General features: G+C 39.4%; 2 protein-coding genes across 13 annotated transcripts in view; one reads left to right on the top strand and one right to left on the bottom strand.

Annotated features, from left to right (window-relative positions):
- The window catches only part of TASOR (transcription activation suppressor), a 34,087-nt gene extending 16,887 nt beyond the window's left edge, over positions 1–17,200 (top strand). For 2 of the 8 annotated variants that reach the window (XM_054215796.1, XM_054215803.1), the window contains 10 exons: positions 1,324–2,040; positions 3,732–4,174; positions 6,626–6,770; positions 11,918–12,861; positions 13,596–13,718; positions 14,253–14,412; positions 15,093–15,201; positions 15,363–15,541; positions 15,623–15,781; positions 16,441–17,200. In XM_054215796.1, coding sequence (XP_054071771.1) covers positions 1,324–2,040; positions 3,732–4,174; positions 6,626–6,770; positions 11,918–12,861; positions 13,596–13,718; positions 14,253–14,412; positions 15,093–15,201; positions 15,363–15,541; positions 15,623–15,781; positions 16,441–17,003 — 3,542 coding nt within the window. In that variant the 3' untranslated portion in view covers positions 17,004–17,200. Of the gene's footprint in view, positions 1–1,323; positions 2,041–3,731; positions 4,175–6,625; positions 6,771–11,917; positions 12,862–13,595; positions 13,719–14,252; positions 14,413–15,092; positions 15,202–15,362; positions 15,542–15,622; positions 15,782–16,160 lie in introns of all 8 variants that reach the window. The other 6 variants (XR_008468638.1, XM_054215799.1, XM_054215797.1 and 3 more) reach the window with 6 other exon arrangements.
- The window catches only part of CCDC66 (coiled-coil domain containing 66), a 39,497-nt gene continuing 24,407 nt past the window's right edge, over positions 4,183–19,272 (bottom strand). For 2 of the 5 annotated variants that reach the window (XM_054215805.1, XM_054215814.1), the window contains one exon: positions 17,356–18,605. The gene's annotated coding sequence lies outside the window, so the exon portion shown is untranslated. The other 3 variants (XR_008468639.1, XM_054215807.1, XM_054215806.1) reach the window with 3 other exon arrangements.

The following is a 19,272-nucleotide window of genomic DNA, read 5'->3' as shown; positions in this document are numbered from 1 at the left end:
CACATTCTTTAACCATCAAAACATCTGAAAGTTTTTAATGTACCTGAAATTAATTTTTTTGCATCGAGATATGCACCAAAAACTGAGTAAATGAGCAAAGAAAATATTGATACAACCAGGTAATAAAGGATGACGGAAAGGACTTGACTTTAGTAGAACTTTAGTCCTTTGGGATGAGACTTTAAGGTTAATCTTTTACCATTAAAATTGGCAATTAAGCAGAGCTAGCAGCAGAATGCAGTCCTTTTTGGCTTGAGGTGAGTTAGAAGTGATATTGTCAAAACACAGCTCTTTTCAGGCATTTCACTTTTACAAAGAAGTTCTTCTCCTAAGTCTTGGCAGCTTCCTTCAGAGATCCTTATGTCTATATTTCTAATTTTAATAAACCCCTTACCTTTTTCTTACTTAAGTAGCAGTTGTGAAAATTCAATTAGTATAGATTGGGTAAGAGGAGATATGATATAAGATGACATTTAAAGTGTGTGCATCCCAGTTCCTTAAAAATACTGCAGTTCTTGCTGCTGTGACATTTCAAAGACTTGTGAGCTCCGGTTTCTATCAAACACAAGGTTAATCACTGGTTTGAGTCTTCAGAGGTGCTTAAATGGGTGAATGGAGAGAAGTTTCAGTCTGTGATTGGAAGGGGGGGAGAGTGGGAATAAATAATTAAAAGAAGGATATAATGTAGAGCTTCCTTGACTGCTGTTTCAAGGATGTGATAGAAGGGATCCTAACGGCTTCCCAGGACAGGGAAATCCTGCTCTCGGCACGTGCTCCAGTTGCATCTCTTTGATTTAGTGAGTTGTGTTGCCTTGCAAAGGAATTGAAAAACTGCATAGGTTTCTGCAGGGTTGCTAAACTGAATCATTTTATAAGGGCCCAGTGAGCTTAAAAGCAGCACAGTGAATGCGTTGGGATTGCCTGGGAAGGAGGAACGCTCCCCTTGTTTCTTGCAGGGAGCTGTTAGGCTGCTTCTTAGTAAAACCTTAGTGAGCCTTTGAAGTGGCCTTCTAGAAGGGTCAGTAAAGTGGTTTAAATTGCAAATGATACGCGTATCTAGGATATAGGTTACCACAAAATTATGAAAATGAGCAGTTTGTCATGACTATGAGTAGGTTGATTTTTAAGGAGGCGTTAAAGCTAGTTAATTCATTAAAAAAAAATTAAATTTATCCTTTCCTGGCTTTTGGGTTATTTCTCCACAGTCATTCCAAACTGTGTTTCACCAAATATGTATAATACAGAATATTGCTAATTAGTCATCATTTATTTATAGCTTTATGATTTGATTTTAATTGTGAATTCCCTTTTCTCCTATGGCAGCACAAAAAAGTGTTCCATTTGGAACACAGAAAAATTCAACTACCATGGTGTTGCACGAAAATCAGGAAATCATTCCAGAATTCACAAAGTTTATTCAGTCTCTACATTTTGCTTTAATCCAGTCTCGTAAAGACGCTACTGCAGATTTCAATGCTGTTGTGGAAAGGTATATAAATGAGTATTTGAAAAGATGCTGTAGTGGCTCTGGAAAATATAGAGAATTTGTATTATATCGGTATGAATCACGGTTGGATGACAAAAAATTTCTTTATTCTGCTCCAAAAAATAAATCTCATATTGACAGCTCCTTGCAAAACTATATTTTTGGTTGTGAGGCATATCAACTACCTGTTTCTAGAGCTAAGGAATTGATGGAGGGAAATCGGAAACTTCAACAGTTCAGTCCCATCTCAGACTATGAAGCCACAGAAGAAGACTCTGATTTTGCCAATTCAAAAAGTGGGAAAAGAATCCGTGCAAAATATGAAGCCTCTGCTGCCAAGCAAAAACTGCCTCATTCTGGAGATTATGATCCCGATAGACTCAAAGAACTTATTAACTTAATCCAGTGTAGGAAAAAAAACGTAGGTGGAGACTCTGATTCGGAAGACCTTAGAAATAAAAGTGGTCTGAAAAGGAAGCTGGAAAAACAGTCTGAAAATTTGCGGAAATACTTAAAAATGAGTGAATCTTCAGAGAATAGTTGTCAATATGAAGGTAAGAAAGTCTTTGTTTTGTCCTCTTTAAACATTGTAGTTCAAAGCATGCTTAACATTTAATCTTTATAGATTGAAGATTTTTGCATCCTGTGGATACTTTAATGCATGGTAGTTCGTTTAAACGTTGGCCTGAGATCTGTCAATAGAGATGTAGTTTATTGTTATGTAGGTTGCCTCGGACTCGTCATGAAGCTGTTTTTGTTTGGAAGGAAGGCAGACTTCCAAAGGCTTTCCTTAGTTGTGGAACTGTCCGAAGACTTTCTAATGTAGAGTACTGAGCAGACTTGCTATTGTAATGTCTTTTGCAGATTTTGACCTTAGGCATTGCTGTAATTCTTTATGGCTCCAATACTCTATATAATACCTAATAAATTTAGATTGAAGGGGAGAATTAAACTTCTAAGCATGAGCACAGTTAAGTTTTGATGTAGCCAGTAATGTGCCTAGTGGGACAAAGGAAACATCCTAATAGTATTAAGATTGAATGATTCTGTACATGAAATTATCTACATCCAAATCTCAGATAATTATCACAGATACTATCTGATACTTACTTACAATCTGCCAGAAAAAAAACATTTAATGTCTATTTCCCTGACCCTTTTGTCAAGGCAATGAAGGGGGAAAATTGGGGAGGAGGGTGGCACAAAGAAGAGGGGGAATTCCATCAAGCAGCAGTCATTCTCACGTGTAGATGAATCACTTTGGAAGATGAAGTGGAATTAATTTTTTGGAAACTGATTTTAGGAGTAAGTTTCCCTTTTGAGGGGGACAGAAGATACTGGCATGTGTGGATGGCGGAGACAGGGGGTAGGCTACATGCTAGATCTTGGGATTCCTGCTTGGACGTCTGTGAATCTTCAGAGTCTTTTTACGTTGATTGTTCATGTGAATTCATTTCTACCTGGCTGTAATCAGAACAGTATCTGTTTAAAACTAAATTTTGCCTTAACTCCCTCAGGGGTACCAAAACGGCAACATCTATCCATGTTTTTGTATTACCCTAAAAGTAATTTGTTTGTCTTGTAAAACATCTTACTTAAAATATTGTGAGCTTAAGTATCTAAACATGATTAGATTTCTATATATGATAAATGAGTTTGGGGTTCCTCAGATACTTAAAAGTAGTCTCTTTCCAAGAAGAATAAATACCTATGGTATTTACTCATGCAAGAGGATGAGTAGAGGAATAACAACTCTGTTCTAAAGTTAGATTTAGTATAAATAGGCATGGCAATGTTTTAGAATCTACGCTTAGTCTAAGATAACTTGTGAGGTTAAGGATTAAGATACTCATCATCTTCTGGAGCAACAGGGATAGGATGGAGTCGAGTATTTTGCTCACACTAATCTTTTTCTCTCAAGTGATGGAGAATTTCACAAGGTTTCCATAAAATACATAGATCATAATATGTGACTTGTATTAAAACATAAAATAGCGTGGTATTGAGTGACCTAAAAAAACTTAATTATTTATCTGGAGGACACTGTTAGCTTTACAAACAGCCCTTTTGTCAACATCTACCTGTTTAAAATTTTCGTTAGGAAAATAAGTGTATGTGTGCTACATGAATTGATGCTAAAGAGTGAGACTGTGGGTATGTGGTAGGTTTTTGGGGGGTGTCTGGTTTTGATTTTATTTTAAAACTTAGTAATGGATTACTTTTCCCCTCCTCCCCCTGCTGTAAGGGGGCAGAACCTCGGATTCGCCACACTCTGTTTTCTCAGTTAATTCTGGTCTTGGTGGACATGATACTGACTTGAGGCAACAAGATGTATCTGACCCTGCTGTTACTGACACTCATGGCCTCATTAAACTGCTTTTAGAAACACTAACTAGTGCAGGACACTTGGATTCATCGTTGGCACAGTCTGTAAATCAAGCTTTAGGATTAAGCACTGATGAAATTGAAGAGGATATGAGACAAAAATATGAATATGAATCCATTCCAGCACAGGACAAAGATGATCATGAGCTTCCTAATACTGCTCAGGCTGAAAATGTTAACTTTAAGGACCCACAGAGCCCAGTGATACTGGAAACTGATGTGGCATGCTTACCCTACCCAGTTGATGTTGATCTACGGCTTTCAGCTAATGAAGTAGGTCTGGAACACACGCTACGTTTAAAAGTAAGTGAAACTGCCATGTAGGTAGATGCTGATCATTAATGTACTATTCTCGTAAATATTATGAGACTGAATGAAAAAGATTTTATATATATATATATTTTTTTTTTTTACATGAGCATTAACTTTTCTGTGAAGGAGCTTTTCTGTTTGGTAGGAGTGTATATGGAAATTTTCTTAAATCTTAAGGTGTGTGTTCCTGGTTCTTTATGTCTGCTCTTTCTGTAATAAAATTATAATTAAAATACCTGAAAGATGGAAAGCAACCACAGTCAGTCGTCCTCCGTAGCTTTACAATAACTGTCATATGTGGGTGCTCCAGCAATAGACAGCAAAACTTCTGTCATTCTGTTGCTGAGTACTGTATATGAGCGTTTTTTCATCTCTGCTGAGACCAAAGCCTTGCGGTTGTCTTCTGTCTCTTGTAGGAAAACAAATACTCTATTCTGGCTCTCACCTTGCTTGTAGTGCTGAGTTGTTTTACCAAGTTATTGCATGGAGCAGGTGTAGTGTTAGAGTAACAGCTTGCTTACTGCCTTCCATCTTCCTCCTTCCGGGGTGAATTTTGGTCTGGCTGGGCTACTGAGGTTTGCTGAACCTGAAACACAGTAAGGAGAGATTTGAGAGTTCCTCTTCGTAGTTACTGCCTAGCTGTTGCTCTTCCAGAAAATAGCTGATAAGGCAGTAGTTGCTGTTCCGTATGGACTCTCTCAGCAGTGGTTGCAGGGGAGGCCGTTAACGATTGTGTACTGCTTAGTCTTTAACTTTATATACCTGATTGGTGGTTTGGATATGACAACTTGTCATAATTATGAAATTCCATTTTGGGTACAGAAACGAGCCTGGTTTTGACCAGGTTCCTCCCAGATCTGAATTAAGACAATCTCTTTCAAAGCTTATGCACCCAGAATTCTTCCCTGTTCTCCCCCCAAATGCAAACCAAAAATAAACATATCAGTCGTGGGCTGTATAATTTTGAGACTTATCTTGGCCTGTTGCTTTCTTGTCATAAGCAAGAAGTGAAAGAAATGGAATTGCAATTGTATTTGATATTCAGATTTGGTTGGAGGTATCTTAAACAGGAATGTTTATCCACAGGTGATCAACAGTTACTCTGGAGAAGCAGAACGAGAGCTGTTACCTTTTAATGACAGGTCTCTTTCTTGTCTTGATTGGCAAAACTAAGTTGATGGTCTTTGGAAACTGAATATGCTTTATGGGTTCTGGACTGTTATCTTAAAAACAAACAAAAAACCCCAATGGCAACAACTTAACCTCAGCTGACTGTGTGTGTGTGTGAGTTAGTGACCTTTTCTAGTGACAGCACCTCAGGATTAATAAAGTGATTCTTACTGCTCTGCAATCATCAAGCATGCTTCTTCTCTAATTGTAGTTACTGCTCCAGTTTGGGGAATTGGTTCTGGTCCAGCCTCTTCAAAGTGTATTCTCTATCCTACTTAATAGTAGCAGGCTCTTTATGGGGCAGGAGAACACGCTTCAGTTGCGTGCACAAGTGGGGATCCTGCAAGCCTTACTTTTTGATCTCATACTGTGGAAAAGGTGATGGGCTTGTTTCCGTCCCTCTAGCAGAGTCTGAGTGAGAAGCGTTAAGAAGTGTGCGTAGTGGAAGGTCTTAAATGCTTTATGGGTATTGAAGATGGTTGGGGAATTGGCTTTATTGCATTTTGGCGGGAGCAGAGTTGAAAAATTCTGAGGACTTAAATGCATGCCTAGCTCTCTTGACGTGCCCTCTCGGTGCAGTGGTGTATGTGTGTTCCATGCGTACGTTTCATGACAGCACAACTGGCAGGACACCATTTGAAGAAGGCTCTTGTGCTTAGGGTTCAGAGGGCCCCAGCTGCTTTCTCAAGCACGTTACTCTACACAGTGGTTGTTCTGTGATCTCTGTTCTTGATACTTATACACAAAGTCCAGTTTCTAATGGAGCAGGAAGGAGTTTGTCCTACCTTTAATCTCTGTGTTGTTTTGTATCTAACTGTCTGGAATGTGGGATGAAATTGGATTGTTGAAGGGTTTAATACTAGTTGCAGGCAGTTCCTCAGCAGTGCCAGCATCTCATGGCTTTAGTCATCGGCTATAAGGACAACAGCCTGAAAAAGGCTACGGAGCAGACAGATTTCCCAGTTTTTTTCCCGTCTTTGCCTGCTTTCCTCCCTGCCCCACCCAGCTTCTGTACTCTAAGGTGTGTGCTCAGGACTGCCTTATTTACTTAATGATAGACCATCGGCAAAGACATCCGTCTCAGAAATTATCAAACAGGTAAATAAAATATATAAGTGCCTCATGTAAACATTTCCAAGTTTGACTTGACTTGATTGGTGGCAAAATTGCCACTCTGGTGTGTTCTTACTGTCAGCTGCTAAGAATGTAAAAGCTTAAGAGCTACCAAAAAAAAAAAAAAGTTTTGAGCTGAGAATTTTTATTGTTTTTTAGGAAGCAAGCACTGGAAGTGTAAGTAGTTTTGAAGACTACAATCTCTGTCCTAGTACACCTATAGAACATGTTTATCGCAGGCAACATTCCAACTCAAATAATATAGGAGAAGTTGGAATGCACTGGAAACTTATTCCCATTACAGGTAAGATGGGTTTAACTCTTACGTTGCTACAAATAGTGAATGAAATCATGTTCTAAAGGCTTCTATCTTTCATAGATCTCATTCTTGGGTCACATGGTGGCGCATAAGCGTATATATGGCCTACACAGTTGTTTCTGGTACTTGATTAATACAGAAATCTGCTGGATGAAAACAATACTGGTAGAGAATATTGCTTTGGGTACATACTGACATAATTTAGAAATGTGAATGCTTGACTGTTTATCTGGTGAGGTACACAACTGGTTTGAATTCAGTGTTTGAACTTGTTAGGTTCTACTGAAAGATTGCATGGGTGGATAATTGCAACTGGAAATCCAGAAGAGTAATGAAAAATGTGTTCTCCTTACAGAAAGTACTCTCTCTCTTCTTCTGTCAAGCTCTTCTACTGAAAGTGCTTCAAAGTCTTTGTCCTTATCTAAACATTTACATCTTAAATAATCTTACAGAAGAAGCTTCTTGTTCTATTTCTTGATGAGTCAACAGTGTGAAGTCTTGGGAGAGCATAAAAGCCTGGATTTGAAGGATGTGGAAACTGGGCATCAAGAGCTCTCAATTCAAGGCTACAAATCAAGTCGTCTTATGACTAAATCCAGATAGAATTTGTTAACTGCATTCTCTGAGTAAAAACTTGCTGATTTCTGATCGTGTTCCAGGAATGCTGGAATCTGTCTCTTGGACACTTGTGATATCCATGCAGTTGTGTAGTTTAGTAGCTCTTTGTTTGTTTGGCTGAGAGGGGAGAACAGCAGGGGAAGCAGGTTTCCCTTCACAGTATTCATAGGCCTTTCAATGAAATGACAGAGTAGTTCTGGATAAAGTTTTCTGCGCTTTCTTTACGGGCCAAACATCAAAAGCCCGTTCAGAGATTTTCCTAAGTTACAGGGTATGGAGAGCGTACAGTGGTTTGGATAGTGGCTTACTCCTGCAGGAAATGGCCACTTTGCATATAGTTGAGGATATGGTTGCTGAGATAACTAGTTAAGTGGATGATTGAGCATCTAAAAACTGAAATACATCAGAGGTGCTGGATGTGGGAGTTGATGCAAGCGTTTGTCAGTTGACTGATATGTTGCACAGTCTTCTGTGAGACTACAAATCTTACTAGAAAAAATTGTCTCTGAAGTCTTCTGAGGGAGAAGTGCTGTTCTCTAGAGATTGAAGAGATTGTCTTGAGCATCACTGGTTTTCTTTGGGTTCCTACAAATTAGCTATTACTGCAATAAGTATTCATAGAATGAATCATAGAATGGTTTGGGTTGGAAGGGACCGTAAAGATCATCCAGTGCCACCCCCTGCCCTGGGCAGGGACACCTCCCACCAGACCATCTTGCTCCAAGCCCCGTCCAGCCTGGCCTTGAACACCTCCAGGGATGGGGCGGCCACAGCTTCTCTGGGCAACCTGTCCCAGTGTCTCACCGCTCTCATAGTGAAGAATTTCTTCCTGATATTTAATCTAAATCTACCCTCGTTCAGTTTAAAGCCATTACCTCTCGTCCTATCACTATACTCCCTGTAAAAAGTCCCTCCCCATCTTTTCTGTAGGCCCTTTAGGTACTGGAAGGCCACTGTAAGGTCTCCCCCGAGCCTTCTCTTCTCCAGACTGAACAAACCCAACTCCCTCCTGTCTTCATAGCAGAGATGCTCCAGCCCTGGGTTCATCTTTGTGGCCGTCCTCTGGACTCGCTCCAGCAGGACCACATCCTTGTTATGTTGGGGGCCCCAGAGCTGGAGGCAGGACTTGAGGTGTTGACTAGCTCTGCGATATGATCGTGTAAAAGGTGCTATGTAAATACGAAGAAACTCTCCGAATGCTAGCTGCTGCTCTCCTTCAGGAGGGGCAGGAAGAGTTCAAGAGGATCAGCTGGAAAAAGTTGAAGATAAGCAAACAGGTGAGAAGAGCAAGTGGGACAGTTTGCACGTGTCATTGTGGCCTGAACTACTGAGCAGCTCGTGTTCTCTCGCCTGGTATTGAATTGTCATCAGAGAATTCGTAATAACGCTGTTCAGCAAGTGGGCTCGTTTTATTGCGGTACATGAAGAAGGCTGTAGGAAAGTCAAGAGAGGCTTTAATGTTTTGGGCTATTGGCACTCAGTTTTTACTGGGCATGTCTTCCTGTATAGTATCTTCTTAAAGGGCTTTGAATTTTGATTCTAGGGAATTAAGATGGATTCAGTAATGTAATTTAAAGGAAGCTTTGTTCTTTTCTGAAGCTGATTGTGTTCTAAATCCAATGGCTTCTCCATGTCTCTCATCTTTGTAGCAAGGCAGCTCTGGAAGGGAAAATTCAGAGAACATCAATCTTGCTTTTTCATCGCTGCACAATTGCAGGAAGGCAAATGAGCATCTCTTGGTTTTTTTCTTTAAAAAAAACAAAAACCTTTTGATACAGGGGTCATGTTCAGCTAAACCTACTTCAAGAACTTAAGTCTTCATAGTTTGTGATTTGAGGAGTGGGGGGTTTGTCTTGCTTCTTTCCTGAGGACAGCAGAAAGTGTCGGAGGAGATAGTTGTTTGCAGGTCCTCAACTCATCTTGACTGCTCCTGTGTCGTGGGCTTGTTTGTTTCCTCACGATTACGTGGTCTAAACTTCTGACAATAGTAATCAAACCTGAGTCTTATTTTTGAAAGCTGACTTGGGCATAGGCAGGTTTTAACAAACCCATCCTAACTCAGTTTTGGTTTGAATTTGAGACTCTTCTTTGGCTTTAGACATAAAGCACAAAAAGGGTGTTTGTTCTTGCTTATTCTTCCTTCTCTCGTAAGGGAAGATTAATGCGTTAATAGACATTCTTAAAAGTGGTGGCTTTTGATGACATTAATCTTGGATATGAAGAAACAGAACATTCTAGGCTTTCTTTGTCACGTGGTGTTTGAATTTCTGATTCCAAAATCTACCCAAGAATCCTCTTTCTGGAGTCCCTGTGGAAGGACGTCTCTTAGGCAGTGAAGAATTTGACTCTCAGTCTGCGAGGAGAACTACTCCAGCAGCTCTTCAACAGCTGTTCTTTCTAAGATTGTTTTCAGGCAGGGTCTCTCTTCGGTTTCTTTGACGTAGCCAGTGACAAGGTATTACCAAGAGTAGGTTTGAAATCATAAATCATACTTCAGTAGTTGTTGAAGGGTTTGTTTATTTGGGGTTTGCTCCTTGCTCACGCACTTGGTTTTCGTGAAGACTTGTGACCCAAAGGTGTAGATCTATGAAGGATGCCACCTTTAGAGAATTCCATTTAAATAAGGGTAACTTTAATTTAAATAATCGTTTGGGGTTTTTTAATCCTGTTTTTTACATGTTAGAAAATATTTGGAATTTATATTCGTATTCAGTGGTATATCTTTCTGTTTACATTCTGTTTAACATTTTTTTTTTTTTTTTTTTACAAAAACCTTTAGTAAAAGTAAAGGCTTTTGTTTTTAAAATGAAGTTTCTTTCATTCTGGAAAATTTTAAATAATCATCTTTGAAGAATAACCTAATGAGTTCTTAATCATATATATCTTGAAAACTTCTTTCCTAACATAATTGTTACAGAAACTTTCCATCAAATCAGGATGAGTGGATTGTATATTGATTTTTTTTTTTTCAATAACCTTGGGATTTGAAGTTTTACCTGTTCTGGGGATGCAGACAGAGCCACAGAACAAAATGTCATTGCTAAAAATTGGTATGCAACTGATTAGCTGGATTAAAATGTAAGAAGTTATAAAAACAGCCCCAAATTTAAAGCTATAGTACAGCTTTTAATCTCTTACTAAGTCTTGCTTATATTGTAATAGTTCTTGATTACAATACTGATGTAGCTCCTAAGTGCTGAGCAGCTCAAGAAGAACGAGATGCATAACGTATTTTAAGTGCCTCATCTCTCAAACGAGCTTAAACTAAGCTTACTCCTTAACATTATGATTTGGTCCTGAGTTCAGTACCAAAAAAGGTTCAAATAAAATAGAATGGAACTAATTGGAATAACCCCATTTAAATCTGTGTTTAGTGATTTTAAAGAAAACTTGAAATTTGGGTTGACTCAAAAGATGTGCTTTGAAGGATGAAGAAAGAATTTCATTGATAAGGAAAATAATGGAACCGTATTTCTGGTTTGTCTGGGTAACTCTAGCGGCATGAAGTAACGGTGAGGTGGTGCTGTCACCGTGGAAATGGCATCCTCTTAGCGGCACATGTTTTCTTTTGGATCTGGGTAGACATGATTGAATTAGGGACTGAATATAACTTTTTTAACTGGCTACAAAAATGACTGCTTTCCAGAAGAATACTAACTTCTAGCAACTGTCTCTACTATTTTGGTTATTGCTTCTGTTCCAGAAATCTGGTTTTTTGCTTACAACTGTATTAGCTTTAACACTTAAACTCCCCAAAACCTCAACAAAACCAACAAAAAAGCCTCCTTTGAAGTACTTACGGAACACACATATACTGAAATACCAGTGTGTGTATACATCATTAATAGCAACAAAGCGTTAAGTTTGGTTTAAAACCAAACAAAACCATAGTTTGGAATGTGGGTGGTGAAGAAACTGTGTGCTGCGGAAAAGATCTGAGGTTTGGATGACGAGAGGCTTTCAGCACTCCCTGCAGCGTAACTGCTTGTGTGTCACTCATCACCGTAAGGCTTATGTCCTTCCTTCTTTAAGCAAAAAAAATTGTATTCTCAATTGCGAGACCAGACACGCAGCTTGCAGTTTAACTCCGCGAGGTAACGTGTGGCTAAAATAAGCCCCTTCAAAGTCTGAGGATTGTAACCTAGTAACAAATGAAAATATTTGAATAATTTGTCACCCTGCTTGATTTCTAATTTGGTTTTTTTTTTAATTAAGGCAGTTCCTGTTATGCTTAAATCAGATATTATTACTGGGAAAATTACTTGTGTTCTGCTTTTCTGAGCAAACTTTGACTTTATTGTTCTGCTGCCTTAGGAGCTATTAAATTCTCTGTGCTTCTGTACCTCAGCAGACAGAACACCTCAGAACACCTGAACCTTTGGATTTCAGTTGATGGGAGGGGGGAGGCACAACAGTAATGCTGTTGTTTTAAAACTGTGCTTTGAAGATTTTAGTGTATCAGTTGTGTGTGACTTTCAAACATGAGATGATGATGCTTAACTCTTCCTATATAGGTCTGAAATCACCAGAAGAGCCACTGGTGTGTTTACCGCCAAAGGATGCCTTTCCTAATGACCCCCGGGTAATAAATAGGCAGAGAAGTTCTGATTATCAGTTTCCATACTCTCCATTTTCAGACACACAAAAGGGGACAGCAGAAGATGGACTTTATACAAGCCAAGTGGAGAAACTGGAAGATCAGTGTGGGCTAGCAGATCACCCTTTTACAACTAAGCATTCCATTAGCACAATAATAGAGACTACACTATTAGAAGAATACAATCTCTTTGCGAGAAAGATTCGGGAAATTTTGCAGCAGAAGAATATTGCATATGTTAGTGGTATGTCCACTCCCGTCTTCTCTGCCCGAGAGAGGATGATGAGACTTTCTGAATACATGTGTTTACAGGCATCAGAGATTTCTGTCCAGGAATATATAGAGGCACTGAGTGAAAAGTTGAATAGTGTTATTTTGTCCTCTTCGTGCATTCGGCAGACTCCACCCACGTACTCCAGTCCTGAATCAGCAGAAGTGGTTGGTAACGCTGCACTGAATCCTCCCCCCGACACGTTACCTGTTTGCAGGGACTCTGACACCGCTTTGTTGTCAGAGCCGTTGTGTAATAACGCGGTGGAAGATCTGGATTCTAATGAGCAGCGTTCGTCAAGCTTAGCCTTCGTGAAGGAGGAAATAGATCACGTGAATGCTAAAACAGAGGATATGTTGATGTCTGACCAGACCTCTTCCAGTGCTGATCTGATGGAGCCACCAGAAAAGACACAGAAATCCCCAGAAAACTTAAACATTTCAACCCAACCAGCCCTTTCTGATTTTATAAGCCAGTTAAAACCTGAAGTATTTAACAGTTTGGTCAAAATTATTAAAGATGTACAGAAAAACACTGTGAAATTTTATATTCATGAAGAGGAAGAAAGCATTCTCTGTAAAGAAATCAAGGTAAGTATGTCCCAGTTGAGCCTCTCTTTAGTGTTAAAATAGAACGGAGTGCCTTTCAAACCAGAGTGTATAAAACCGGACTTGCAAATGTAAGGTAGTCTGAAATTTATTTCAAAAAAGGTTGACTTGTGAAAGTAGGCTGTCCTGTCCCACTTCTCATTTGAGGGTCTGAGGTAGTCTTGCTTATATTTAGCTTTTACGTCAGTCGTTTTCTCATAGTTGGAGAGCAGAACAGGCTGTAGTTTGGTTCTTTCTGAAGATACTGCCGGGGGGAGGGGGGGCGGTAGCCTTAAGAAAAAAGATAACAAGGGCAAAAATGTGATAGCTTGCCGTTTTAGAACGAGTATAGGAAAAGTCCATGTGTGTGGTTTGGGTTGGTTTTTTTTCCCTTTCCCATCCAGTTAAGAGTCCAGGTAACTTTGGGAGATTACCATTCTTGTGTATTTAAATGTGTAAGATGAAAGTGAAATAATAAAAACTTCTGGCTTTATTTGAAAACTCCTGCAGGTTTGATAGGTTGTCAGTTAGCCGTTTCTGCCAATTCTGTAAGAATGACTGACTTGCTGAAACAGCCTCTTTGTGCGTTACTACATCCTTCCAAAGAAGGTATCAAAAGACAAGGAAACCTGTCTCTCGGAGATTTATTTGAATAGGAAACTTAAACTTAACGCGGTCATCGTGTGGGGATTCACTATTCACTTTTTCTTCACCGTCTTCTCTTTCTGCGGTGTTAGGAATATCTCACAAAGTTAGGTAATACAGAGTGCCATCCAGAACAGTTCCTTAAAAGAAGAGCTGCTTTAGATAAACTGTTGATAATTATCCAAAACGAAGACATCGCCAACCTCATCCATAAGGTATTTCACATAAGTAAACGTGTACTATAGAAAGCTACGTCGTGAGACAAGCTCATTTTGAGCAAGGTCACTTTCCTGTAACAACATCGCGCTTAAACGATGTCCTGGGTTTAGCTGCCGTTTGAAGAAACAAAAATGGTTGTGGTAAATGCCTAGTCTTGCTACATCGTACACCTGCACCTTCTTCCACCTCCACATACGTGCCGATGCCTGTTTATTCTTAATAGTTGTAAAGTTGTAGAGAGGCCCGAGTAGTTCCTCTGCTAGTTCCGTGATGCTCTCGTGGCCAGCGAATGCCGCCGGGGTTCTCTGCAGCTGGGGTTTATGAACCTCTGCTGGACAGAAGGTAAATCCGCTGTCTCATCCCTGTAACGTTTTTGAGAGCGCGCCTCTGTAGGCACGAGAAAAAATAACGGATCTTTGAAAACGTGTTTTGAAGTTTGACGTTTGGTATTTATAAGTAGGAAAGTTCTGTAATTTGTTTTTTTGTATCATCTTTGGTATGCATCTCTGATTTATAATATTTTTAAACAGATACCTGGCTTAGTAACTTTGAAGAGGCTTTCTTGTGTCAGCTTTGCGGGTGTCGATAGTTTGGATGATGTGAAAAATCACACTTACAACGAACTGTTTGTGTCGGGTGGTTTTGTTGTGTCAGATGAATCTGTCCTTAATCCAGAGTCCATCACTATAGGTAAGTGTGATGTTTTCTGAAGCTTTGAAACAGACAAAAAAAGTCTGATGTTTTAGTATGTAAGAGATGCCAGACTCCTTGCAGTGGAGAATCAAGTCTTCTAACTTTCAAGTTTATTTTTTGTGAGGGGGTTTGGTTGGTTTTGGTTTTTTTGAGGACTTCAGCTAATTCAGTCTCTCTCTTACCTCAATGGGCTTTTTGGGGAACATGTTTCTGGGGAACGTGTGAACCTGCAGATCTTGGCTTGGCTTTCCAAGTCTTTGCTCGGTTGTGTAGTGGTGTCTATGGAACCTTTTATTCCTTACTATTCAATCCACAGATATGCTAGAAAAAACATTGAAAAACCACATTTTTCACTTTTTCTTTATTTGAAATTGAATAGTGAATGAAATTAGCAGTTTTTCAAATATATTTTAGCAAGGCAGATCACATAGGACTGAATTCGGCTTTTACGTAAGCGGACACCGCTGTTGGGCATCTGACCTACAAAAAAGCAGCTCGGTTTTGGACCGTTGTTGTTGGCTGATCTGCTGGGCAGAAAACCGGAAGCGCCAGCCTAATGTTCGTAGCTGTGTTAACTACTTTGATGAAAATGGGAAGAAGCTTTATGTACAAACTGATGCAGTATTTTCAGTTTGCACACCACAATGTTTAACTTCTGTTCAATATCTCCGAAACAGATAAACTAAAACAGTTCTTAAAGTTTCTGGAGGATCTCAACACCCCAGACGGGAAATGGCAGTGGAAAGTCCACTGCAAAATACAAAAAAAACTTAAAGAGCTGGGGAGGTGAGTAGTGTGCTCCAAATACCAGTCGTTGAAACACTTCAGCTGTAATTACGCTCTCAAAAACCCAATTAAGTAGAACTTACTGTTACGTTTGTCTCTTAACATTTAGCCTGACCTTAAATCAAGTATCTTTCTAATAGTGCCCTTTTTTCCCGTTACAGAATGAATGCCACTGCCCTGAGCCTGCTGACCCTTCTCAATACCTATCAAAAGCAGCACTTGGTTGAGATTCTGTCATACCATAATTGTGATTCTCAAACTCGAAATGCTCCGGAGTTAGAGTGTCTGATCAGGCTCCAGGCTCAAAACATACACCAGAGACACGTCGTCTTCTTAACAGGTAAACCCCAAATTTATGATTATTTCTCCCTCTTTTGATAATAGGTGTTAAATATTAATACAAAATCTCCTTTGTATTTAGAAAAGAATCTCAAAACACTTTCAAATTACGTTGATAATGGAATAGTGGTTGCTACTGTTGATGACTTCATGCAAAACTTTAAAAGTCTCGTCGGGTATCACAACTCGGTTACTGAAGAAAACAGCCTTCCTCCCTCTGACGCTCCCAAAAGACAGTCAGGTAACATTAAGCACGCTTACGCTTTCTTTAGCTAATTAGATGTGGGGGGTGGAGGTCCTTGAGAGAGCGTGCCTTTACTCTTGTAAATGAACATTACAGATGGCAAGGAAAACCCAACTCTCAAGCTATTCTTTTTCTATTTTAAATGATGGGGGAAAAGCAGCTGGGATGGAGCGCCAAAGGAGATCTTAAATACAGAATTACAGGCTGACCCGGTATTCCGGAAAGTAGACATATGGCAAAGTGGTGTAACCGCCTGTTTTCAGGCGAAGGCTAGACTTAAGGGTAGCTTTTAGAAACGGTAACAAAAGGACTGAGATGTCAGTGATTGTACTCCTTTGATTGTCTGATCAAATACTCACCTACTGTGTAACTTTAGATGCTGTTTTGACATTAACCCCTTTGGAGCTGGGAGTTGGGATTTCCCAACACTAAACATGAACACAATGCGCAGAAGCTTTTAGCATCGGAATAACTGGACACTCACACAGAGGGTTAAGTGTGTTTGTTGAGTAAGTGAACAAGAGTGGCAGAAGACCAAGACTTAAGTGATATTGGACTTGCAGACCTGAAGCGTAACACTCTGTGAGTAGTGTATAGCTTTTCTAACGAAAGTTTGTATTTCAATAGAATAGGACTTTCTCTCTTTTTTAATGTAGTTCTTGTAGAAAACGATGAAAAGGATGAGGAGGACATGTCTCTGGATTCAGGGGATGAAACATCACAAATAGAAATCTGCAATGATGCCTCCAAGTATGATACTCATTTGGAAGCTTTGCAGACAGAGGCCAAGGGCTCACATGGAGCAGGCGCAAAAGAAAGCTGCTTATCAGTTACTGAGTTCTCTCCTGAAGCACAAAGTGGCTTGATGGAAAAGACTTCTAAAATTGACTTGGAAGAGAGACAACCAATTACTCCAGTTCCTACAACATGCTCTGCTGAAGGAGAAAAACACAATTCAGTCGAACAAGCTCCTTTCAGTAACTTCCAAGCTTACAGCAGACAATTAAACATGTCCCATCAGTTCAGTCACTTTAATGTACTCACTCATCAGACTTTTCTGGGAACAACATACCAAATTTCTTCTGCCAGTCAAAACCAGGAGAGGGGCAATTATTTTCTCTCTGCTTACAGTCAGAGCATGGATACAGACAAGTCATCACCGCCTGGCGGCTGGGATATAAATTGTGATTCTTCCAGGCCATATTCAAAACAGAAATAAACTTCTGAGTCTCTTTTTATAAGTTGCTGTGGACTTTTCTGTTTCTAAAATAGTGGATTAACAATTTCTATTTTATTCTGGAACAAAATGTTTCTTGTCCTTTATCTCAAATGTTTTCTTGTCTTATTTAAATCCTGATGGCCTGTACCTGTTGAAAGCATCTGAAAAATTGAAATAAATATATATATTTTTTAACATTTACTGTACTTGAATTATCTTGTTTGTTGGCACTTTTAAGTTTCTACATTTGTATTTGACCTGTACCTGGGCTTCGGTTTGAGGTCTGTTTTAATGTAAAACTGAATGTTTGCCTAAAATATGTGAAACAGCGAGGTTTTTTTTAACTGTAAGGGTATCAAAATCACTTTTTTCTTTACGTAAATATCAAAACTTATGTATTTATTTGACATTTGACACAAATTTTGTACAAATGTTTTTACATAGCTCTAAGGCAGTGTAGTTATTTTAATGACTATATACTGGATTTTGGCTAAATACCTCAAGTAGAGTAACCAATGGTGCAGTTCCATTACAAAAATAAAATAAACTCTTAGTGCACAAGGGACTGGCTAACACGTGGCCTTGTCTGTGGTTTTTATATTGTTTTCAAAGTATGTGAGAAACATCCAGAACCTTTAGTTCGTGAATAGCAGTTATCTGTGCGTCTGAGCGTGGTACGGCATGCTCCCTGCAGCACCGTCGCAGGGATCTCACCGCTTTTATCGTGCCATTGTAATTACGGTAATGAGAGAAGGACACACCTGGGTTTACTGACTCGGGTAGCTCAATCTGCGTTAGAAAAACCTCCATCCTAGCGTTGTCTTAAGTACAGAGTTTTATCAGTTTCTTAATCTTGCCCTTTTTAATTTTTCCCCGTGGTTCTCTGGTAATTGCCTAATTTTGTACACAACCTTCTGCCTCAGGCTTCTGGAAAAGGGCAGCTCAGAGTCAGCAGCTGCGGCGTCTCCGGCCCTTGTTGTTCCGTTGCTGGGTTTGCAAACACTGATATTCTTCACCCATACATTTACTGCTCTTGGCTTCAGGTTGTCCAAACTCATATGTTTGGGGCTTTTTTTCCTATTTGTAATTTGATTTTAGTACTTTCATGTAGGATGTGTGGTTTAGTGCCAGAGGACGGTATTTGAAACAACACGACTTCAAACTCACAAAATTAGTTGGGGAAAAATACTATTGGTTAAAAAACGCTAGCTTTTAAAAAAACAAACCAACCCAGCCCCCAGAATTACCCTTAATGTTGAATGCCCTTCCTTCTGTCAGCACTAGACTAGTGTAGCAGTGGTTACCCTCCTACCAAACATGGCAAATAAATAATCTTTTTTCAAAAGAGAATTCCCTTGTATCAAGAAAGGGTAATGGATGGTGAAGAACTGTTCTACCTCCTGTAACAGCAAGTGCAGGCTGTCGCCTAGCGCGTGACTTGGCATTCAAAGGAGAGGCCAGAGGGCACCTCTGTTGCCTTCGCTGCGGCTGGGAGGTACCTTCACAGTGGGGTTATGTCTAACAACAGCTGCAGGGGGGGTTCTGTGCCGCTTGTCACAGAACAACTAACGTGAACTCGGCTCACGCATCTTCTGCAGACATCTAGAAGAGAAACAGTTTTACCCCAGATTATCCTATCTTTTAAAGCCTAAAAGCAAATTACTCTGAATTAAACATTTAATTCTGACTGGAAGCACTGAATGATGTCTGTTCAGACCTTGATAAGAAAAGTTTTAAAAAAAGACCTTGTTTATGAGAAAACTTCTTTACAGCCCGCTATAACGTTAAGTGTTTCTATCCTGTTCTAACTGAGAGGGAGGGAAACGTTCAGAGTCAGCACTTCTTTGGTCTTAAAATTTGGGATTACTTCAGTTAATAGACATTAACTATTCAGACAGCTTTTAGTCTTTGACAAGTACAAGCAGTTTCATATCGTTAAAAATACCAACAAAGTCTACCTGAGCCATCCAGGATATATCTTAATCTTTTTATTTATCAAAACTGAGTTCTACAAAAACCCATGTAACATTTTTATACTGTGTTCTGGTGATTTATACTAAATGGATGTACGTCTTCAGGCAGCGTGAAGACCATTCTAAACGGACACACCATCGTTAGTTAAATGTATCTTCAATATGAAAGCCAACGTGACCCTGTATTTATCAAAATTCACATAATTTAAATCTTTCATAAAAAAGATACAGATGGTCCATAATTAATTACAGTAGCAAACAAAGTGCTGTGCATTTACATTTTAAGAGTTCAGAAC

Source organism: Rissa tridactyla, chromosome 10 (assembly GCF_028500815.1).
Source record: "Rissa tridactyla isolate bRisTri1 chromosome 10, bRisTri1.patW.cur.20221130, whole genome shotgun sequence".
In the NCBI taxonomy this organism is placed as follows: domain Eukaryota; kingdom Metazoa; phylum Chordata; class Aves; order Charadriiformes; family Laridae; genus Rissa; species Rissa tridactyla.
This window is presented reverse-complemented; position numbering and strand designations above follow the sequence as displayed.